The sequence below is a fragment of the Cydia strobilella genome, chromosome 2 (genome assembly GCF_947568885.1).
Source record: "Cydia strobilella chromosome 2, ilCydStro3.1, whole genome shotgun sequence".
In the NCBI taxonomy this organism is placed as follows: domain Eukaryota; kingdom Metazoa; phylum Arthropoda; class Insecta; order Lepidoptera; family Tortricidae; genus Cydia; species Cydia strobilella.
Window position 1 is genome coordinate 21,631,081 of NC_086042.1, and position 20,179 is coordinate 21,651,259.

General features: G+C 38.7%; 2 protein-coding genes across 4 annotated transcripts in view; both read left to right on the top strand.

Annotated features, from left to right (window-relative positions):
* Positions 1 to 12,396, top strand: part of LOC134754064 (glucose transporter type 1-like) — a 29,642-nt gene extending 17,246 nt beyond the window's left edge. The window contains exons 1-2 of one of the 3 annotated variants that reach the window (XM_063690153.1): positions 2,996 to 3,075; positions 7,228 to 12,396. In XM_063690153.1, the coding sequence (XP_063546223.1) occupies positions 7,248 to 8,636 (1,389 nt within the window). In that variant the 5' untranslated portion in view covers positions 2,996 to 3,075; positions 7,228 to 7,247 and the 3' untranslated portion in view covers positions 8,637 to 12,396. Of the gene's footprint in view, positions 1 to 2,995; positions 3,153 to 7,227 lie in introns of those variants that run through there. The other 2 variants (XM_063690145.1, XM_063690139.1) reach the window with 2 other exon arrangements.
* Positions 12,397 to 17,726: 5,330 nt separating this feature from the next.
* LOC134754040 (glucose transporter type 1-like) lies at positions 17,727 to 20,036 on the top strand. Its single transcript, XM_063690102.1, has one exon. It carries the CDS (start codon positions 17,735 to 17,737, stop codon positions 19,166 to 19,168), a length of 1,434 nt encoding a protein of 477 aa, XP_063546172.1. The 5' UTR covers positions 17,727 to 17,734; the 3' UTR covers positions 19,169 to 20,036.
* Positions 20,037 to 20,179: the final 143 nt, after the last annotated feature.

The window sequence follows — 20,179 nt, forward strand, 5'->3', positions numbered from 1 at the left end:
TAAATATGTAGGTACAACAATAAATATATAAATATCAATAAATATAAATAAATATGTATATATATATATGTACCTGCTACTAATTTTACTATGCAGACACTTAATCGTGAGACTTTTCTTTTGAGACTTTTAATCCGTAATACACAGATTATACTCGGCGAGTCGAAAAATGTGTATTAATGAAGTTTTTATTTTATTTTCATGTTAATCAGTGAATATATTTGGAACACTGCTCTTTTCAAAGCAATATCGCGGCGGCACCACGCCATCGCCACCCGTCGCGTCGGAATGCGGGCGTCGTTCCCATCCCTTCGCACAAACGAGTCTGAAGGTGGGTCCACACTTGTGACAATTTACCGAACATTATCCCGTGACCGTATCAGAAACACGTGTCAGTACCATTAATGTGGACGTCTTTTTGTTACGCGAATAATTGTCACAAGCTGCTGTACGATTCAATCCATTCCGAACACTGAAAGTTAGATCGTCCACATTTAGCGTAACATGTCCTGTAGTGATGCCATTTGGTCCGGTCCGTCGTCATGTCACAAGTGTGGACCCACCTTGAAGCTTAGGACAGTCAGGACAACCACTGTCACGTCACCTCCCAATTTCGAAGTCACGAGCTATATTGGTTCTCCCGAAAACTCGCTTGCGCATTCAATAGGAATGTCGGTCTACAATGAACGCAGCCGCAATCACTTTTCGTTGTCCCTGGCGCCCCCTCGAGGACATTCGCGACGCTCACCAGCATTATCATATTATGTGCCTTAGTTCAACTTTGTCTATAATAAGTAAAATGCTTTTCAGCAAGTTTTCCTAGAGCCAGGATTAATTGACACATCTAGGTTATTCTATGACACAATACATATAGTTACCTACTGAAAACTAATCATTACTGTTATTTTTCAGCATTCACTACCTAATCTTTTGTTAGTAATATCTTATCACCTCACGTAGTAATTCACGTAGCTTTATTACAGTTTGCAATAATCAGGACCGTGCTTTTTCTTCGGCTTATGAATTAGTCTCGCTAACTCAAATAACGTCGTATTTTTAATTAAATCGTAAAAATATAAATACCTAAACATGAATACAAACTTTTTCAACGTTTAAAAATAGCGCAACTTTGATTATAATTAAAGTACTTTTTAAATATATTACTAAATTGTAAAACGGGACTTAATCGCGTAATTTACCTCCGACGTTTCGAGGACGGCGTTGTCCCCGTGGTTTCGGGGTGGTCTGAGTCTTCTCCAAAACCGCGGGGACAACGCCGTCCTCGAAACGTCAGAGGTAAATCTTTAAACAACACACGCGTTATACGCGATTAAGTCCCGTTTTACAATTTAATAATACCGGGTGTTTCCTGTAACAGGAGCATTAAATTAAACTGTAGGCTTTACTCCTTAAACTGACCAACATTTGTTCAGCAACTTTTAAAAATAACTTGTTATTTGATTTTTATTACACTTTAAAGTTTATTCTAAGACGCAATGTATTGCAAAATTTGTTATGTTTAAAGGGTGACAATCAACGTCAAACACACAGATGGCAGCGTACATTGAAAATAATATTTAATTAGTATAAAGAGGTATAATCTAAAAATTTAATAATTTTAAAAAGTTGCTGAACAAATGTTGGTCAGTTTGAGGCGTACAGCCTCCAGTTTAATTTATTGCTTTAAAAAGTACTTTACTGCTTATAAAAACGCCAAAGGCGCCTAAAATAATTTTTCATTTGTATCTATATACAAATGAAAAATTATTTTAGGCGCCACCATAGTTGCCCTCTTATGATTATATGTACTTACATATTACATTCGAGCTGTGAAGAAGAGCCTTAACTAGTTGCTACGAATGCTCTATTATTACCTACATTCACTATCATGGTTATTTATTAGGTACATGTCTGCCTTCAGTGTAATGTCACACACAAATCAAAGCACTTCCATTTTATGTCAATCTGTATGTTTTTAGATGTAACAAAACCTAATAAAGTTAGATACATAATAGGCAGGTTGTATTTATGTATGTGTTTTATTATAGTCTGTGTGGGAAGAGTCGTAGAATGTATGGGCTCCCTTACATTCCACGACTCTTCTCTTTCCGCACAGACTCTAGTAGTAAATAAGTATAAGTACTAGTCAAGTGTCATAAAGATATCAGATCGAGATACATTCGAGATAAAATAATGTTCAGGTCAATAAAAAAAATCTTCCTTACACTCAAGCTAAGTATGTGGTAGAGACAAACAACCTTGTGGTAGTTTTTTTTAATGATATGGAATAGCATAGAGAATACACTAGGTAGGACAAACACCTAAGCGCCACTTGCACCATTCCACTAACCCGGGGTTAAGCGATTAAACCGTTAACCCAGTGTCAAATTGTATTGGTAACCATGGTAGAATGGTGCAAGTGGCGCTAATTCAGATATCCTCACCAACTGATGGAAAAGATTGCGTGAAGTTGCGTGATCTTAACCGCAGGGCACGCGGGGCGATACAGCCCATGAAGGCGTACAGCGTTGTGGCATCAGACATACAATTACATACATTACAATTAGCGTGTATGTAGATAATAGGTAGTAAAAAAACATCTAGTTATACTAGATTTGTTTTGTTGGAGTTTAGTAGGGACAAACGAAGGCCAATGATAGAGGAAAAAACTAACGGTTATAGATAAATTTAATGTACTAAAAGCTATACCGTGTAGGCGGTAGAGTACATCCGCTGGCATAAGAAAGCAACTTTGTTAGGAAACACATAAAATGGCGCGTAAACTCAAGCCGTGTATACGCTATGGGTAAATAAACAGGTGGTGTTGTGTCCTCGGCTATATTATTATTCAGTTACACATAGCAACTCGCCACAGGCGGCCCAGTCTACGTGTGATCTATGATTGGACATAAATAACTCGGATAGCTGGGTCTAGTTCTACCATACGCTAGCTCACAGTTGTGACATTGCAGAATGTCTTGTGAGTTGTGACTTGAGTTGTTTGGTCGTGCGGGCGCGCGCGCGTGGCCAGTGCGTTTCGCTCGGCCGCCGACGCCGCACTTGACATTTTCCCTTGTACTTAAGTGATTACAAATGGTTTTTCCCAAGCCCGTGGCGAACTAACCTGGATTTGTCTTTAAGAATTGATTTCAGTGAGTGACAGTTGAAGGTTTATCGACATATTGAGACTGTTTTCATTTTACTGTGCTGTAGGTAGGTCTATACTTCTATGTATTAATTTTATAATAAATAAACATTATTTACACTTGTGATATATATATAAACACCAAATTCGCAATCAATGTGTTGTACTCCAACAGCAAATAGGGCCCTGGTGTTACAAGAAGGTAGAAATCATAAATACTTAGGTGCAATAATAAAGTAATTTATGAACTGTATTCTATGTTAATTTAGCATCAAGCAGAAAGTCAGAAACGTCTGCGAAGTGCGAACGATGCTATTAAGCTTAGAAATAAATTGAAAGTGAAAAAATTCACTGTCTTCGGTGGGACTTGTACTAGTACATTGCTCTACCATCTGTATTCTATGTGTAACCCTCTATTATGCGTGTGGTCCCACACGCGCTCGGCCGTTTCTTATAAGAAGTTAGCATGAGGCTTTATTTTATCAAGCACTTATACTTGCAAATACCTAGAAAATATTATAGGGTGACTGCTATAGTTATTGGCCCCTCCATGGTAATTGGCCACTCTTAACTATTAATCAGAAAGAAACAAGCCAATAGAAGTCTTATTGTTAAGAGTGGCCAATTCCAATTACTATAGAGGCACCCTATATCGAATGACTCTTTCGGAGATCATATAAGAAGGAGCAGAGTCATTTTATCAGAACAGACTTGTTAGCGTACTACAAGGAAATAGGTAGCTCTCGCACGTAAGCCGCAAACCAGTTAGGTTAGGATAGGATCAAAACAACCTGCATGCAATGCGTATTTTTACGAAAGATTTGTACTTTAAGTAAGTCATTTGACACGTACCAAAATAGGATTACCAAAATTAGAGTTCGAATCTGTGTTAGGGACATGTTTAATCACCTTGCCATATATATGCTAGAACTGTCCTAGGCCAACTGTGCATACTTCAAATCCGCACGTGCAAGGTAGGTAGATGTAGGTAATAAACAACTAACTGTATCTGTATGCTCATCTCATATAATTGCTCTCTTCAAGCAAGATTACTTGTGGTCGGGACAAGGAAGGACAATTGTATAGCTGTCCGGTCACGATGTCAGTTCGAATTTAATCAGAAATATAGGAACACTAACAGAACGTCGCTTTTTTTACGGCTTATTATTCGCGCAACTAAAATATTAAATGTAAAAAAATAGATATAACTCAATAAATGTTAGTGGTGTTTAAAAAAAGTGCCAACTAAAATATATGCAAAATTAAACAGGTTGAAAAAATGGCACATTGAGACGTTAAATTACTTGTGTATCGATTTTATAAAAATAAGCATAGAAGAATTTTGAGATCTGTTTTTCTGGACCTACATCTACAGTGGCGCCAACTGGTGAGCACAAAAATGGTAGCCCTCATTATATGATATTATATACTATCTACGTGATCGGCAGCAATATGTTCGGCATGGATGCTTCGTCTCGGCCCCTTATCACACTCGATCTGTGCCCTGTTTATCAAAAGCTTGTAGCTTGTAATACAAGCGGAACTCACTTTTTGACAGCTTTTGTTAGAAAGGGACTTCCACTTGTATTACAAGCTACAAGCTTTTGATAAACAGGGCACTGGGGTCAGTCAGGGCTCCATATTAGGAGGACCTTTCCTGTTCGGAATAATGATCAATGACCTCCAGTCGGTTCTCAGGTAATCTCAATGTCTCCTTTACGCTGACGATCTGAAGTTAGTGTACGGTGTGGAGCAGAGAACTGATTGTGAGTCATTGCAGGAGGACATAAACTTGGTCTACCGATGGAGTGTACAAAAACTTTTTAACTCTGCCAAATGCTGTGTTTGTAGTTTTAGCCGTGCGCGTGATCCAATAATTGCGAATTACGAGCTGGGATCCGAGCCCATAACTCGCGTCTTCTCGGTTAAGGATCATGGAGTTGTCTTCGATACGCGCCTCACGTTTCACGAGCACCTGTCATCACTTGCTAAGGACTGCTATCGAAGACTAGGCTTCCTGATTCGCAACATGCGTGACTTTAAAGAGCCATTCGCACTGAAACTGGTCTATAACGCCTTGGTTAGAAGTAAGTTGGAGGCCTCGTCGGTCGTGTGGCACCCACACGAGTCAACGTATGCCTTGTTACTCGAGAAAGTTCAAAAAGCCTTTTTAAGATCCTTGTACAAGAAATTGTACGGGTATTACCCGTTTTTGTACCCAACCAAATTCTTGTTAGGGACCCTCGGTTACAACTCGTTAGGTCAGGCGAAACTTTTCTTTATTGACTACGGCTTTACGGGTCCTGCGTGGCGAGTCAGACTGCCCAGAGCTGGTGTGCCGCCTGGTACGACTGTTTGTCCCTGACGTTCCCAGGATGGCTCTCAGGCCCCGCCGACGCGACTTATTGGCAGTGCCGGCGGCTCGCACTGTGTCGCGTAAGAACTCGCCACTTCTTCGTGCTCTCACACTATTGAATGCGCTCCTGACATCAGCTACTGACTGCGATATGTTTGCGTGGCGATGGACGGCTGTGTGCAGTGAATGTTTTGATGGTTTTGTGAGAGGATGGATGATAGGTGCTCAACTGTAGTAATTTAGTGTTGTAAATATATCATAGTACTAGTTGTAATTTAAATGTGTAACTTTCATGTGTTACCTTTATGGCGCATTAGTTTTACACTGTAATGTCATGTAAATGTGTTTTCAATAAATAAATATACAGTCCGTTAACTCTTAGAACGACATTCGTTTTTCGGGTAAAATCGGACGTAATCGCGTAATAGAAAGTGACAGTTTCTTACTGATTTAGTTGCAATCCAACACCCAAAGAGTGCAGTCGTCTTTTCAGCCTTAAAATATATAGAGTAGTTAATACCACCATAACTAGTAGGTAAACAATATATTTAATTTCATTTTTTTGGCAACTAAATGGGGACTCGTCTCAAAAAGGGTATTTCTGTAAATGGTCAATCACGGGAAATCATATATAATGTGTACAAATATTTTTCAAAAGAAGCGGAAACTTTTAAGAATAGTGATACTTGTAAACATTTTAATAAAATACAAGACCGGGTGATAGAAGCAACAGGAATTACAAAACATACATTAAGAAAAATATTAAGCGAAGCCGACCAAAAACCTCCATCCATGCCCTTTGAAACGCCAAAGAAAAAGAGACCGAGAAAGGACTGTGTTAAATCTGGATAGTTTTGATTACGATGTAATCAGGAGGATGGTATATGATTTCCATAATAGATTCAAAGAACTCCCGAATTTGAAAAATTTGCGGTTAAAGCTAATAGAAGCTATTAATTTCAAGGGTTCTACAGTCACGCTACGAAAAATGGGATTTCGATACTGTAAAACAAGGGATAATCGAAAAACTTTGATGGAAAAGCACGATGCAGTGCGTCGAATAGTTGGCTTGCTCGATTAGCCCAGTAGTAGACATCCCTAATTAACATGTTTTACTTATTGAAATAACAAAACTAATGATCAAATCTTTCGTAATAGGTATTACTGCTTCTGTTAATATTACCGATAATATTAGAAACTTACTGGTAAAATTAATATTCTCAAATGGAAGAATAGGTACTGGTCACGAGAATATTACCCACAAACAATTTACTGCATAGGAAAAACAACTCAAATAGTTTTATGCAAATCACGAACCGCTAAAATAAAGATGTATCTTTATAAACTAGGATCGCTATGCCACATAGGTTTTAAACCGGCAATAAATGATTCAATTGTTAGATAAAATAAGTAATTAGCGTTTATCTCCTACTTAGGTACCGGTAATATACCTACTAGTAATTATAAAATAATTAATTAGATCTGATAGCCGCAGATAAAATCGGTTGAGCAGCGGTAAATATTTATACGAATTCAGATCATTAGTTCATAAAAACGGAATTTTGTTCTAAAAGGAGATTTCTAAAAGGATTCTAGATAGGCCAATGCGGATAATGCGATACAACATTTCTAGTTTATCGTTGTAATTGTAACTCTCATAGTCTCCGTCTAGCTAGATCAAAGTACTTAGGGCCAAATAATAATTAGTTCTTTTACTTCTTTTCAGAGTGCTAAAAGGTGACGAAGATGTCTGGAGGAACAACAGGCCCGCTGTTGTACTCGGTGGGCGCGGCCGTGCTGGGCATGCTCCAGTTCGGTTTCAACACGGGCGTCATCAACGCGCCGCGCGCCTTCATCGAGACCTTCATCAAAGAACAGCATCAGGTTGATGCCGAACGAAGCTCCTTTCTGTTCAGCGTAATTGTCTCCATCTTTGCCGTGGGCGGCATGATCGGTTGTCCGTTAGCTAGCTGGGTTGCGGAGAAGCACGGACGCAAAAATGCTTTACTTATGAATGCGGCGTTTGGTGTCGTCGCAGCAGCTCTTATGGCCTTCAGCAAACTTGCGGGTTCAGTGGAAATGATCATAATTGGCAGATTCCTCATAGGAATCAACTGCGGGTTCGCCACGACTGCCTCGCCGACTTACGTGTCTGAAGTGGCCCCGCTGAGACTACGCGGCGCGTTTGGTACAGTTAATCAATTAGCAGTCGCTTTCGGCCTAATATTCGCACAAATTCTAGGAATAGATGCCATATTAGGTAGTGATGAAGGTTGGCCGTGGCTTTTAGGGTTTGCGTTAATTCCCTCCGGCCTGCAATGCATGATGTTGCCTTTCGCTCCCGAAACACCAAGGTTTCTTTTGCTTACGATTCGTGATGAGCAAAAAGCTAGGGTGGCGCTTGTTAAAATTCGGGGTAATCCTGAAATCGACAACGAGATCAACGACATGCATGCGGAAGATAGAGCCGAAAGACAAGAAGAGAAATTTACAATATGGGGCTTGGTAACAGACCGATCTCTGCGTACTCCGCTCATAATCGGTATAGTCATGCATTTGTCACAGCAGTGGGGAGGTATCAACGCTGTTTTGTATTACTCTTCTACTATTTTCGAGGGCGCCGGTCTCGAGCCCAAGAACGCCCGTTTAGCTTCCATCGGCGTCGGCAGTATGTTATTCATCATGGCGCTGGTGTCTATACCGATGATGGACCGCCTGGGTCGGCGCACGCTGCAGCTCGGCGGCCTGGCAGGCATGACCTTGTTCTCGGTTCTCATGACGATAGCATTCTTCACCTACGAGGGAAACAAAACAATGAGCGTATTCGCTGTTATCTTTACGCTGTTATACGTGGCGTCCTTCGGCGTGGGGCCGAGCTCGATCCCGTGGATGATCCTCTCGGAGCTGTTCGGGCAGACCGCCCGCAGCGCCGCGGTCAGCATCGGCGCGCTCGTCAACTGGTTCGCCAATTTCATTGTCGGCATCACGTTTATATCGATGAAAGATGCACTGGGGCACTATGTATTTTTGCCGTATACGGTATTTCTAATATTGTTCTTTTTATTCACGTATTTTAAATTGCCTGAAACAAAGAACAGAACTATCGAGGAAGTAACTGCATTTTTCAAGAAGTAAATCTGAGTTGATACTAGTTTTATGACACATTCCTTAATATTGCCCAAAATATATTGTACTAAGTCTAATTAAATTACACTAAAAATTGTGATAGCTTCTGAATAATTGTAAGCAAAACTTATTTTTGTTATGGGTAGTTCTATGCTGTATTCATTCTTGTCCTGGCGGTCAGCGCGAATCTACCCGTAAAGGAGTAACAACTAAAACCGATGTTAGCATTTCACCACTGACCGTTAAGTACGGACTAAGGCGAGCCGTAGATTAGACAGTAGCTACGGATACAATTTTCTGGCAGCCGCGGTTATCGATTTTGCATATTTTTAAGAAGACTGAACATCTCATTATAATCATTTATAGATCTACCTACTTGATATTTGAAATTACTAAGTACTTATTCGAGTATATTGTTAGTCATTGTAAAGGAGCACGTATTTATATACCTAGGTAATGTCAACTATTAAATAGATGCAGTGACCCTATTTAAAATTAAGTACCTATGTAAAACAATATTAATCTCATTTTAAACTTAGGTATAAGTGATAATACAAAGGAAATTCTACATAATCTATGTTGGATATTTTTTAATTATTTAGTGTTAATGCATTTCGATTATAGCGATGCAATTTCGGTCTGTTTGAATAATACCTTCGTTTAGAGGACCATTTTTTGTTGTTTATCTTGCCCGTTTACACATTTTATTTGATATGTTTCTCATGCCAGGGTTGTAGATTTTCTAATATTTTATATTTTTTTGATGGATGGGTGTTTACGTGTTTGTCACAAGGATCTTGTGACAAGATTCTACAGTGCCTTAACTTTTTGTTTTGTTGTGAACTTTTGAATACGTTGTACTTGTCATTCCATCTGTATAAATCAATCACCGTCCTAGAGTACTTTAGTGCCAATAACGAATTTAGAAAATTAGGGTTGACCACTTGATCTTGGATTAAGTACTTATCAACCACTCAAGTCACTACTTATCGATATCGACGATAATTTTCTTCTTTTAACCCAATATCTAATCGCTTTACGAAGAGTGCGGAGTCTCAATCAGATAATTTAAACATTTTCTCTGTCCAATGGAATAGTATAACTATAGGTACACGTATGTTCTGTGTTGTACGTATTATGTTGCTCTTTATCCTATGAGGAACGTGCTATTCTTATATCAAAAGTGAATTTTTGCATTTACCTGCTAGACAAGATAGGGATCTTCTACGAAGAAACTTTTACTTACAGATGTGCAAAAAGTTGGTAATCTTCTCAGAAATTTCTGGGATATTTTGAGTTTTATTTTGTAAATGGAAAGTTTCAATGTCAATACAAAAATATATGGAGTTTCCGAAGTTTTCCTTTGCTTCTTCTTCTTCTTCTTCCCAGACCTTATCCCATTTACTTGGGGTCGGCCCTCCCTGTCCTCTTCTTCCATTCTGCACGGTTTAGTGCCAGGTGTGCGTCCTTTATTCCTTGCTCTCTCAGGCCTTTCTCCACCGTCGTCAACCAAGTGGCTGGTGGTCTCCCGCGTCCTCGCGTCGTCGTAGGCATCGCTAAGGCTACATTGATCATATGTTCGGGAGGTCGTCTCTGAATATGCCCGTACCACCGTAGGCGTTTCTCAACAAGTTTATCAGTTATCGGTGCGACTTTGAAACTGCCCCTGATGTACCGGTTTCTAATCTTATCCAACAGAGTGACGCCAGCAGACCAACGCAGCATGCGCATCTCTGTGGTGTGAAGTTTGTTTAGATGGCATTTGTTCGTGGCCCAGCACTCAGAGCCGTAAAGTACTGCAGGTCTTATGGCAGTTTTGTAGATGTTTCCCTTTACTTTTATGGGCATTCGTTTGTCACACATCACACCTGTGAGTTCTCGCCATTTTAGCCATCCGGTATTAGTTCTATGTGTGATATCAGCATCGATTTTCCCATCATTGCTTATAACAGACCCAAGATATTTAAATTGTTCCACAGTGGGCAAGGTAGTATTGTCGATGGTTATCTTGACATCTTTTGGGTTTGTGAAGTCATCAAATATGCAGGACATGTGCTCCGTCTTTTTCCGGCTGATTTTAAGGCCATTTGTTTCTAGAGCATCTGCCCAGAGATTGAAAATGTTTTGCAGGTCTTCGGCTGATTCAGATATCAGGGCAACATCATCCGCATACAGGATGTTCCACGGTACCGGCTGCTGATGTTTCCTCGTGAGGTAATCCATGGTTACGTTAAACAATAGTGGGCTAAGCGTAGAACCTTGATGCACCCCAACTCTTAATGAGAAGCTTTTAGTAATTCCTGCAGGGCAGACTATTTGAGTTGAAACGTCTTCATACATGTCCCTAATTAGGTCAATGTAGGGCTCCGGCACAAGTTGTGATCTAAGCGCTTCCCATATTAGATCTCGGGGGATATGATCAAAGGCTTTTTCCAAATCGATGAAAACCATATGTAAATTCGTCTTATTTCCCTTTGCTTTTTCGATTAGAATTCTAATGGCCTGTATAGCATCTGAAGTGCTCTTGCCTGATACAAAGCCACATTGATTGGGTGTCAGCTCTACTATGTTGTTTAGTCTGTTGTTTATAATCCTCTCCCAGATCTTTAGAGTGTGCGACATCAGTTTGATTGCTCTGTAGTTTCCGCACTCCCTTACGTCACCCTTCCCTTTGTAAAAGGGTATGAGATGACTTTTGCGCCATGAGTCTGGTATGGGCTGGCCTAGAACCAGTTTATTGTATAAGCCTTGCAGCCACGAGATCCCGTCTTTACCCATGCTTTTCCAGACCTCGACCGGTATTTCGTCTGGGCCGGGGGCTTTATTGTTTTTCATTAGCTTTATAGCTTTTATGATTTCGTCTGTGGTGACTTCCGGGATTGGACCAGATACTTGTGGTGGTTTCGTGTGGTTGCTAGTTCTGGGGTTGGATTTATTCAAAAGATTTTCGTAGTATTTGACCCATCTGTCATTTATATCGCTGTCGTTAGTTAAAAGTTTGTTATCTTTTCCTTTTATGTATTTAACGTTGCTGATGTCCTTGCTATTTTTGTTTCGGGTTTTTGCTACCCTAAATATATCAATGTCAGATTTAGCCGATTCCAAGTTATCGTAGAATTTTGCGTTGGATTTCGCCCGGGATTTAGCTACTTGGCGCTTGGCTTCATGTTTCGCCTTTTTATACTTATTGCGGTCTGAGTCGTCTCCTGTAGATTGCCATTTAATAAATGCATTCTTTTTGGCGACAATGGCTTCTTTTACCTCTGTTTGCCACCATTCAGTTTCCTTAAAGGGGCCTTTTCTATTTCTGGTCCTGCCTTGATGTTTTTCGGCGGTACTTCTACAGGTCGTCTCGAAATCATTCCACTCCTCATCCGTTGTTCTATTGTTATCCATGCTGGGCTTAAAATGTTCTACCATGTCATGAATAAATCTTTGACCAGCTTCATCCTTTAGCGATCTCCATTTAATTTTCGGGGTTAGTTTGTTGTTGATTCTGATAGGTTTGGGTAGTTTATACTTGGTCACTAGAATTCTATGCTGCGTTGTCAATGCTTCGCCGGGTATGACCTTACTGTCTCTATAGCTTCCAAGCTGTCTTTTTCTTGCTAGTACATAATCCACCTGTGTTGAATGCCCTCCACTACTATAAGTAATCAGGTGAGCATCCTTCTTTTTAAAGTAGGTGTTTACAATTGCTGAGTTACAACCTGTTGCAAATTGGATAATCCTATCCCCATCAAGGTTTCGGGCGCCATATCCATGGCCACCGTGACAACCTTTTGCGTTTGTGCTTAGCCTGCCAACGTAGCCGTTCAGGTCGGCGCCTAGGTGAATATTTTCATCCTTGGGGATGTTATTAGTAAGAAGGTACAGGTCGTCCCAGAAGGCGTCTTTATCGTCTGCTTTACTATTTGTTTGCGGTGCATAAGCGCAGATAATATTCATGACGGGTTGGTTTTCTAACGCGATCTTAACTGCCATGAGCCGGTCTGTAACCCTTTCCACTCCCACTAGTCTTTGGGTCCATTTCTCCTAGTTTTCCTTTGCTTAAATTTCGCAATTGTGTGGAAACTTTCGAGCGGCACATCAATATTCACTCGCCCAAACAAACAAAAACAACAAAGATATACTCTGTTAAACATTTTAGAAATAAAGTTGATAATGTTATTGTGAAAAAAAAACATAATAACAGCATACCTTCAGATCCACAGCGCAGCTCGCAGGCTTCGTCATCATACAGAAAGCTCATCCACCTTAGGTTTCATCAAAACTACTTACCTACTTCTTTTCGTCGTTTGTTAAAAATATTTAACGTCATTGTACACATTGTACTCAAACCGTACAAATAGAGTTAATCAAAATTAAATTGTTGCACCTACGTATTTAACGTAATTATAAAATACGTTTTTATAAAAATGGTACTTAGTGTATATTTACTTAGAATTTATTTACTAAGAGCATGGGTGATATCAGAGATGCAATCAGAAATCATATTTACCGATATGATCACATTAACTCCCATTTTAATGCGCTAAGCATTAAGTAAATGAAAGAAAACAATCTTATATTTAAAAAATGTGTAATTAATAAAAAAACAGTAGGTACTTAACTTACAACATTGTTGACCTAACTTTTGATGCCTATCGTATGTTTAGATACGTGTCATGGGATAACATGACATATATTATGTACGTAAACGTACGTCCTGGTTTGTTAATTCTGATCACGTCTCGGATATCACCTTGTATGCCTATTAGTTATGTAGATTCTACTGTTTCTTTCTGTTGTTAGTTACAGAACCTATTGAATATTGTGTGTTAAAGGGTAAAATGTTGACAACTGTTTGCACTAAGTATATGGTTTGTTGTCAATTTGTAATACAAAGTCTGAAAAGCCTCTTCTATTCCCGGCAGTTACCTTCCGCCACAGTATTTTATGTAGGTAGCTCGTAATAATTATTATAAATCACCATTGAAATTAATGAAAATTTTATATTGCTCATGTCTTTGTAAGCAGTTAAAAAAGAGTTAAAGAACTTAGAGCCGTAATTTTTTTGACTTAATTTTTAGAGGTAAAGAAATGTGACGTCATTTCAAATTATTATATACAGTCCGTTAACTCTGAGAACGACCTTCGGATTTTAGAAAGATAAATCGGGTATCGGCGGTAACACGCGAAGGTGATACTGCTGTTCTGCTTTCTTATTAACTCACAAAAAGTTTTAGGGTCGGTTGCACCAAACCGTCTGTCACCGTTAAAGCGTTCGTTAAATTTTATTGTATGGGAAGTTTCATAATAATTCAAGGCCAATTGCTGTTGATCAGTCTGTCAAATGTGGATGGTGCAACTGGCCCTTAAACTTACCGCAAAAAGTTAAGGATACCTATTGTCTCAATGTAAAATAAACCCTAATTTAATGACATTATGCTTAATATTCGGTTGATGACTATATTGCGATTTGACTTTTTGTCATAATCTAAATATAAAATAGAATCAGAATTTGAAATTCGAAAACCAAATTTGAAAACAGAACGTCACACGGTCATTTACTACTTCTGGCGGAAATTATATAGAGTTGACTGAGTTGATAATACCAGTCACATAATATTTCAGTTCATATTTTATGGTAAAATTCTACAATTGTAAAATTGTGATATTATTGTAATTTTTAAAACTACCTATTCAACATCGGAGTCATTTGTATTAATTATAAATCGGTCACTATAATCGTCTATTTTATTTTCATATATACGGAAGTCTTCTTCACATTTAATTGCGTGTTGACAAACTTTTTTCCAATCTTCTGGACCAATCATATTGACCTTCTCTTGCAGTAGATTCTTTACGCTTGTCAAAGTCATGTCAACATTACGTTGAGCTACGTATTGTTTTAATTGGATTGGGCCCATATATTCTCAATAGGATTAAAGTCTGGGTGGTACGGAGGTAAACGCAGAACAGAATGACCATGTTCAGCCAGTATTTTATCTATGGAATATTATATGTTCGTGTTTGTGTTGCTAATATCGTAAATTCGTGTTTTTGTTAAGCTGGGGTCTACTGGAATATCATGTGTTGTCAACCAATCTATCATGTCTTGTTTCCGGGTATTAGAATTGGGCAGTTTTTTGGTGTATTTGTTGTGATATGGGGCATTATCAAAAACTAACACTGAATTTGTCGGCAAATTTGGAATAAGCTGATTTCTAAGCCATTTTTCATAGTTCTCGCTATTCATCTCTTTGTGATAATCGCCTGTTGTGTCTGTAGATTTATACATAAGCAACACACCAGGTATAAAACCATTTTCACTGCCGGCGTGAGCTATTATGAGACGTTGTCCTTTGGAAATTGGTTTTTTAATTCCTGCGTTGTCTGACCAACCTTTGCTACCAACGTGCGACATGTGTATATACGACTCGTCCATATACACTATATCCCTTCCTTCATTCCTGCTTATTTTAATTTTATCAAATTATTTGGTCCTTTTCAGTCGCACATCATGCTTTTCCATCAAAGTTTTTCGATTATCCCTTGTTTTATAGTACCGAAATCCCATTTTTCGTAGAATTTTTCGTAGCGTGACTGTAGAACCCTTGAAATTAATAGCTTCTATTAGCTTCAACCGCAAATTTTTCAAATTCGGGAGTTCTTTGAATCTATTATGGAAATCATATACCATCCTCCTGATTACATCGTAATCAAAACTATCCAGATTTAACACAAAGTCCTTTCCCAGTCTCTTTTTCTTTGGCGTTTCAAAGGGCATGGATGGAGGTTTTTGGTCGGCTTCGCTTAGTATTTTTCTTAATGTATGTTTTGAAATTCCTGTTGCTTCTTTCACCTGGTCTTGAATTTTATTGAATTTTATTTTATAAAATATGTACACGTATCACTATTCTTAAAAGTTTCCTCTTCTTTTGAAAAATATTTGTATACATTATATATGATTTCCCGTGATTGACCATTTACAGAAATACCCTTTTTGAGACGAGTCCCCATTTAATTATGAGATTAAATATATTGTTTACCTACTAGGGCTACTGGTTATGGTGGTATTAACTACTCTAATATATTTTAAGGCTGAAAAGACGACTGCACTCTTTGGGTGTTGGATTGCAACTTAATTGCAACTAAATCAGTAAGAAACTGTCACTTTCTATTACGCGATTACGTCCGATTTTACCCGAAAAACGAATGTCGAAGTTTTGATTTGCATTAATGAAGGTGTTTAATATCTACAAGTCTGGTCTGTAACAGGAGCAATAAACTAACTGTACTCCTCAAACTAAACATTTGTTATGCGACTTTTAAAAATAACGTGTTTTTATTTTTAGTACATAAAGTTGTATTGCGAATTTTGTCATGTTTAAAGCGTGACAAACACGAGTGACAAGCCAAGTCAATTACAATGATGATAACGTACATTGAAGATAATATTGAATTGGATGAAAATTAGGAAGTCTAAAAAGACGTTCATTATTTTTAAAGGTTTTTACTGATGTTTCGGCGAAAATTACTTGACAAACTTTCAGTTCCCAAACCATCCCATATTTTTAGTTGGGCGAAATTTCATTTCGCAAATTTACATAATCCAACCTAACCTAACCCAACCTAGTACGTCATTTTCATTACGCAAGTATGGGGTTGGGAAATGAAATGGTTGCGAAGCATGGAGACTATATAAAGGAGCCAAATCTCTATGTATGAAAAGTGTCCATCAAAAAACAGTAATTAGGCGGCGCCACCATACACCGAAATACTACCAAAAACAACCTACGTAATTTGGTCGGGTTATTTGTTGGTTCATGTTATACTCATGTCCCAGAGCCTAACTAGCGCCACTGGAGAGATTAGGAAGTATTTAAAGCTGAAAGCGGTCACTTTTGCAACAATTCTGCCATAAGAGATTGGCATCCTTTCTATACCATCCATATTGCGAAGTAAGGTAACCTATCTATAGGATAACCCGAGGAAAATCCTGAAAACTTAACGGTTTCAGAATTATGACTAATGATAATATGACAATCATTACATTATGACTTTCAATAATTATGTCAAACAAAGGGACCCCATGAGAATCAGAGGGCCTACCGCGAACCCCGTTACAAGTGCGACAGCGAGGCAACACGTCGAACGTGGTTCGCGATGGGCCCTTAGTCCCTTTAGTTTAGTTTGGTTTAGTCTAGTGCCTTTGAGGTTTGTTTAGTCAGAGATATTAAGACCACCTCTGAATGATTGACATGAATATATAATATATATTCTGTCGCTGTGAATGCGTCATAACTGTCATAAGCCACAATACTCGTATTTTTTTATTTTATTGTTCGTCGCGACATCTATTGTCGAGTAGCAGTACTGATAATTCCGCTACTTGACGCTAGATGTCGACTACGAAAATAATTGTCTTTTTGGTAACAAAACTGATGTATGGAGTGAGCACTCTATGTCTACCTAATTATCTTTGGTTGTATTAATTAATTGTTAAAATAGCACGTTTATGATTAGATAATGGTTGAAATATTGACGAGGAATAGTTGATCGGATTAATCAAATAATCAAGATTTTATTTCAAACACAAAATAAGCTATCGCTACTGCAGCGCCTCGGGAATGTTCGCGGCAGCGCACACTGCGTGTTTTCATACCACTATGCGACTGCGCGCCGCGTCCTTGGTCCAGCGGGTGCGAGCCAGCCCCAACACAGTCCTAGCGATGATCGCGGACAGACTGGACTGTCCTTACATCATGCACTGCTGTGACAGGCATGTAATTAAGACTGGGATAGGATAGGGACTTAGTGTATAATGCTTTGAATTTTTATTGTTATTAATAGGTACCAATTATGTAAATTTTAATTTTATATTTATTTTTATTATTTTGATGACATGTGTAAAACTGATTATGAGCCTTGCAGCTTGAAATAAATGAATTTTATTTTATTTTTATTTTTATTTTTATTTTTATTTTATTTTTATTTTTATTTTATTTTATTTGTTTATTATTTTTTAAGGAGATACAATTAGAAAACGTTTGAAAAAAAAATTAGTTCATTTTATTCCTACATACTTACTACAAAATACACACGTTTAAGTAGGTATATAAATGGTTGTGGTGTTGTTTCACAGAGTGCCGAACCCGAACGTGATGACGATGGCCACGGAAATAACAGCTCCACTGTTGTACTCGGTGAGCGCGGCCGTGCTGGGCATGCTCCAGTTCGGCTACAACACGGGCGTCATCAACGCGCCGCGCGAATTCATCGAGACCTTCATCAGAGACCAGTACCAGACGGATGAGACCCGCAGCTCCTTTCTGTTCAGCATCATTGTTTCCATCTTTGCCGTGGGAGGCATGATCGGTTGTCCGCTCGCCAGTTGGATTGCGGAGAAATATGGACGCAAAAATGCTCTCCTCATGAATGCAGCATTTGGTGTCATCGCGGCCGCTTTAATGGCCTTCAGCAAGCTCGCAGGCTCCGTGGAAATGATACTTATCGGTAGATTCCTTATCGGAATCAACTGCGGTTTTGCCACGACTGTCTCTCCTACTTACGTATCTGAAGTGGCCCCATTAAATCTACGAGGGGCTTTTGGTACAGTCAATCAATTGGCAGTCGCTTTCGGCTTAATCTTCTCACAAATTCTAGGAATAGATGCTATATTAGGGAGTGATGAAGGTTGGCCGTGGCTTTTCGGCATTGCATTGATTCCTTCAGGTCTTCAATGCGTGATGGTACCTTTCACTGCTGAATCGCCGAGGTTCCTTTTGCTCACAACTCGTGATGAAGAAAAAGCGAAGGCGGCACTCATTAAAATTAGAGGCCACTCAAACATTGAAAACGAGATTAACGACATGAACGCGGAAGACAAAGCCGAGAAACAAGAAAAAAAGTTTACCGCTTGGGATCTAATAAGCCACCGGTCCCTGCGTACTCCGCTCATAATCGGTATAGTTATGCATTTATCACAGCAGTGGGGAGGTATCAATGCTGTTTTGTATTATTCTTCCACTATTTTCGAAGGCGCCGGTCTTAAGGCTGATGAGGCCCGCTTGGCTTCCATCGGCGTCGGCAGTATGTTATTCATCATGGCGCTGGTGTCAATTCCGTTGATGGACCGTCTGGGACGGCGCACGCTGCAGCTCGGCGGTCTTGCCGGTATGACCTTGTTTTCGGTCCTAATGACGGTAGCGTTCTTTACTTATGAAGATAACCAAACCATGAGCATATTCGCTGTTATCTTCACGCTGTTGTACGTAGCGTCCTTCGGCGTGGGGCCGAGCTCGATCCCGTGGATGATCTTGTCGGAGCTGTTCGGGCAGTCCGCCCGCAGCGCCGCAGTAAGCATCGGCGCGCTCGTCAACTGGTTCGCCAACTTCATCGTCGGCATAACGTTTATCCCGATGAAGGATGCACTAGGAAATTATTTATTTTTGCCGTATACAGGTTTCCTCATATTCTTCTTTATATTCACGTATTTCAAGTTGCCCGAAACGAAGAATAAAAGTATCGAGGAAGTAACGGCTCTATTCACTTAAAAGTACCTATAGGTAGTAGTATAGGTAGGATATAGGTAGTTTAGTTGTAATGAGGAAACACTTAGCTTGTACCTAGAATCTAGATTATGACTACTAGCTAGTGCCTTTTGAATCTTAATGTTGGCCAAATTTATATTTAGTATTGCGTGCATGCTTTTAATAATTTATTTGAAATTTTTATTTTTTGGAATGTTTTAATGAATTGTTTATAATAATCAAAATATGTTAAATGGAATGCTTGGAAAAATAATTTAATGGACTAGTTTGGAAACAATCAAATTATTTTATTTGTTGGCGCAACATAAGTACCAGCGAAGACCAGTTGACGACACATGACGTCACGTCACACACATACGTCAAGGCTCCCCGTTCCGCGTACCTACCTATACATTTAGATTTTAGACTGCACCGTACAGCCGAAGCGGCTTCACATATTAATTATTTATATAGATTTATCGAGTACCTAAACGTAAGTTGTACCTATTAGTTATTATGTTAATTAAAAGAAGATTAGTACTATACTGGAGTTCCTTCATTCTTCATCGGAAGAGCTTAATTGAGGAGTACATCGAACATTTAGGCTAAATAACTCCTAGCTTTTTTTTGTTAATATTTTGATTTGTGTTTTTTAAGTACACTGGAGGGCGTCGTCACTTTTTCTTTAATAATTATATGACATCTATTACAGTTTTTAAATAATTTAATGTTAAATAATGATAAATTTTTGTAAACTTAAATGAATTGAATAAGAGACAGAGGCTACTAAAAATAATAATTAACATGATTTTTTTTAAATACAATGAAACTTAAATGGAATTAATTACAAAATGTAGGTATATACTAGGTAAAGAGATTTTTGCATGCAAGTGATATTTGTTAAACCAAATTATGGTAGATTTAAAAGGCTTTTTTATTTTGTATTTTTATTTTATTTTATTATTGCGTGCATGCAGACTCCTGCAACTTATTTGACGCTGATTTGCCCAAATGTTATTGATTGTACCTATCTAA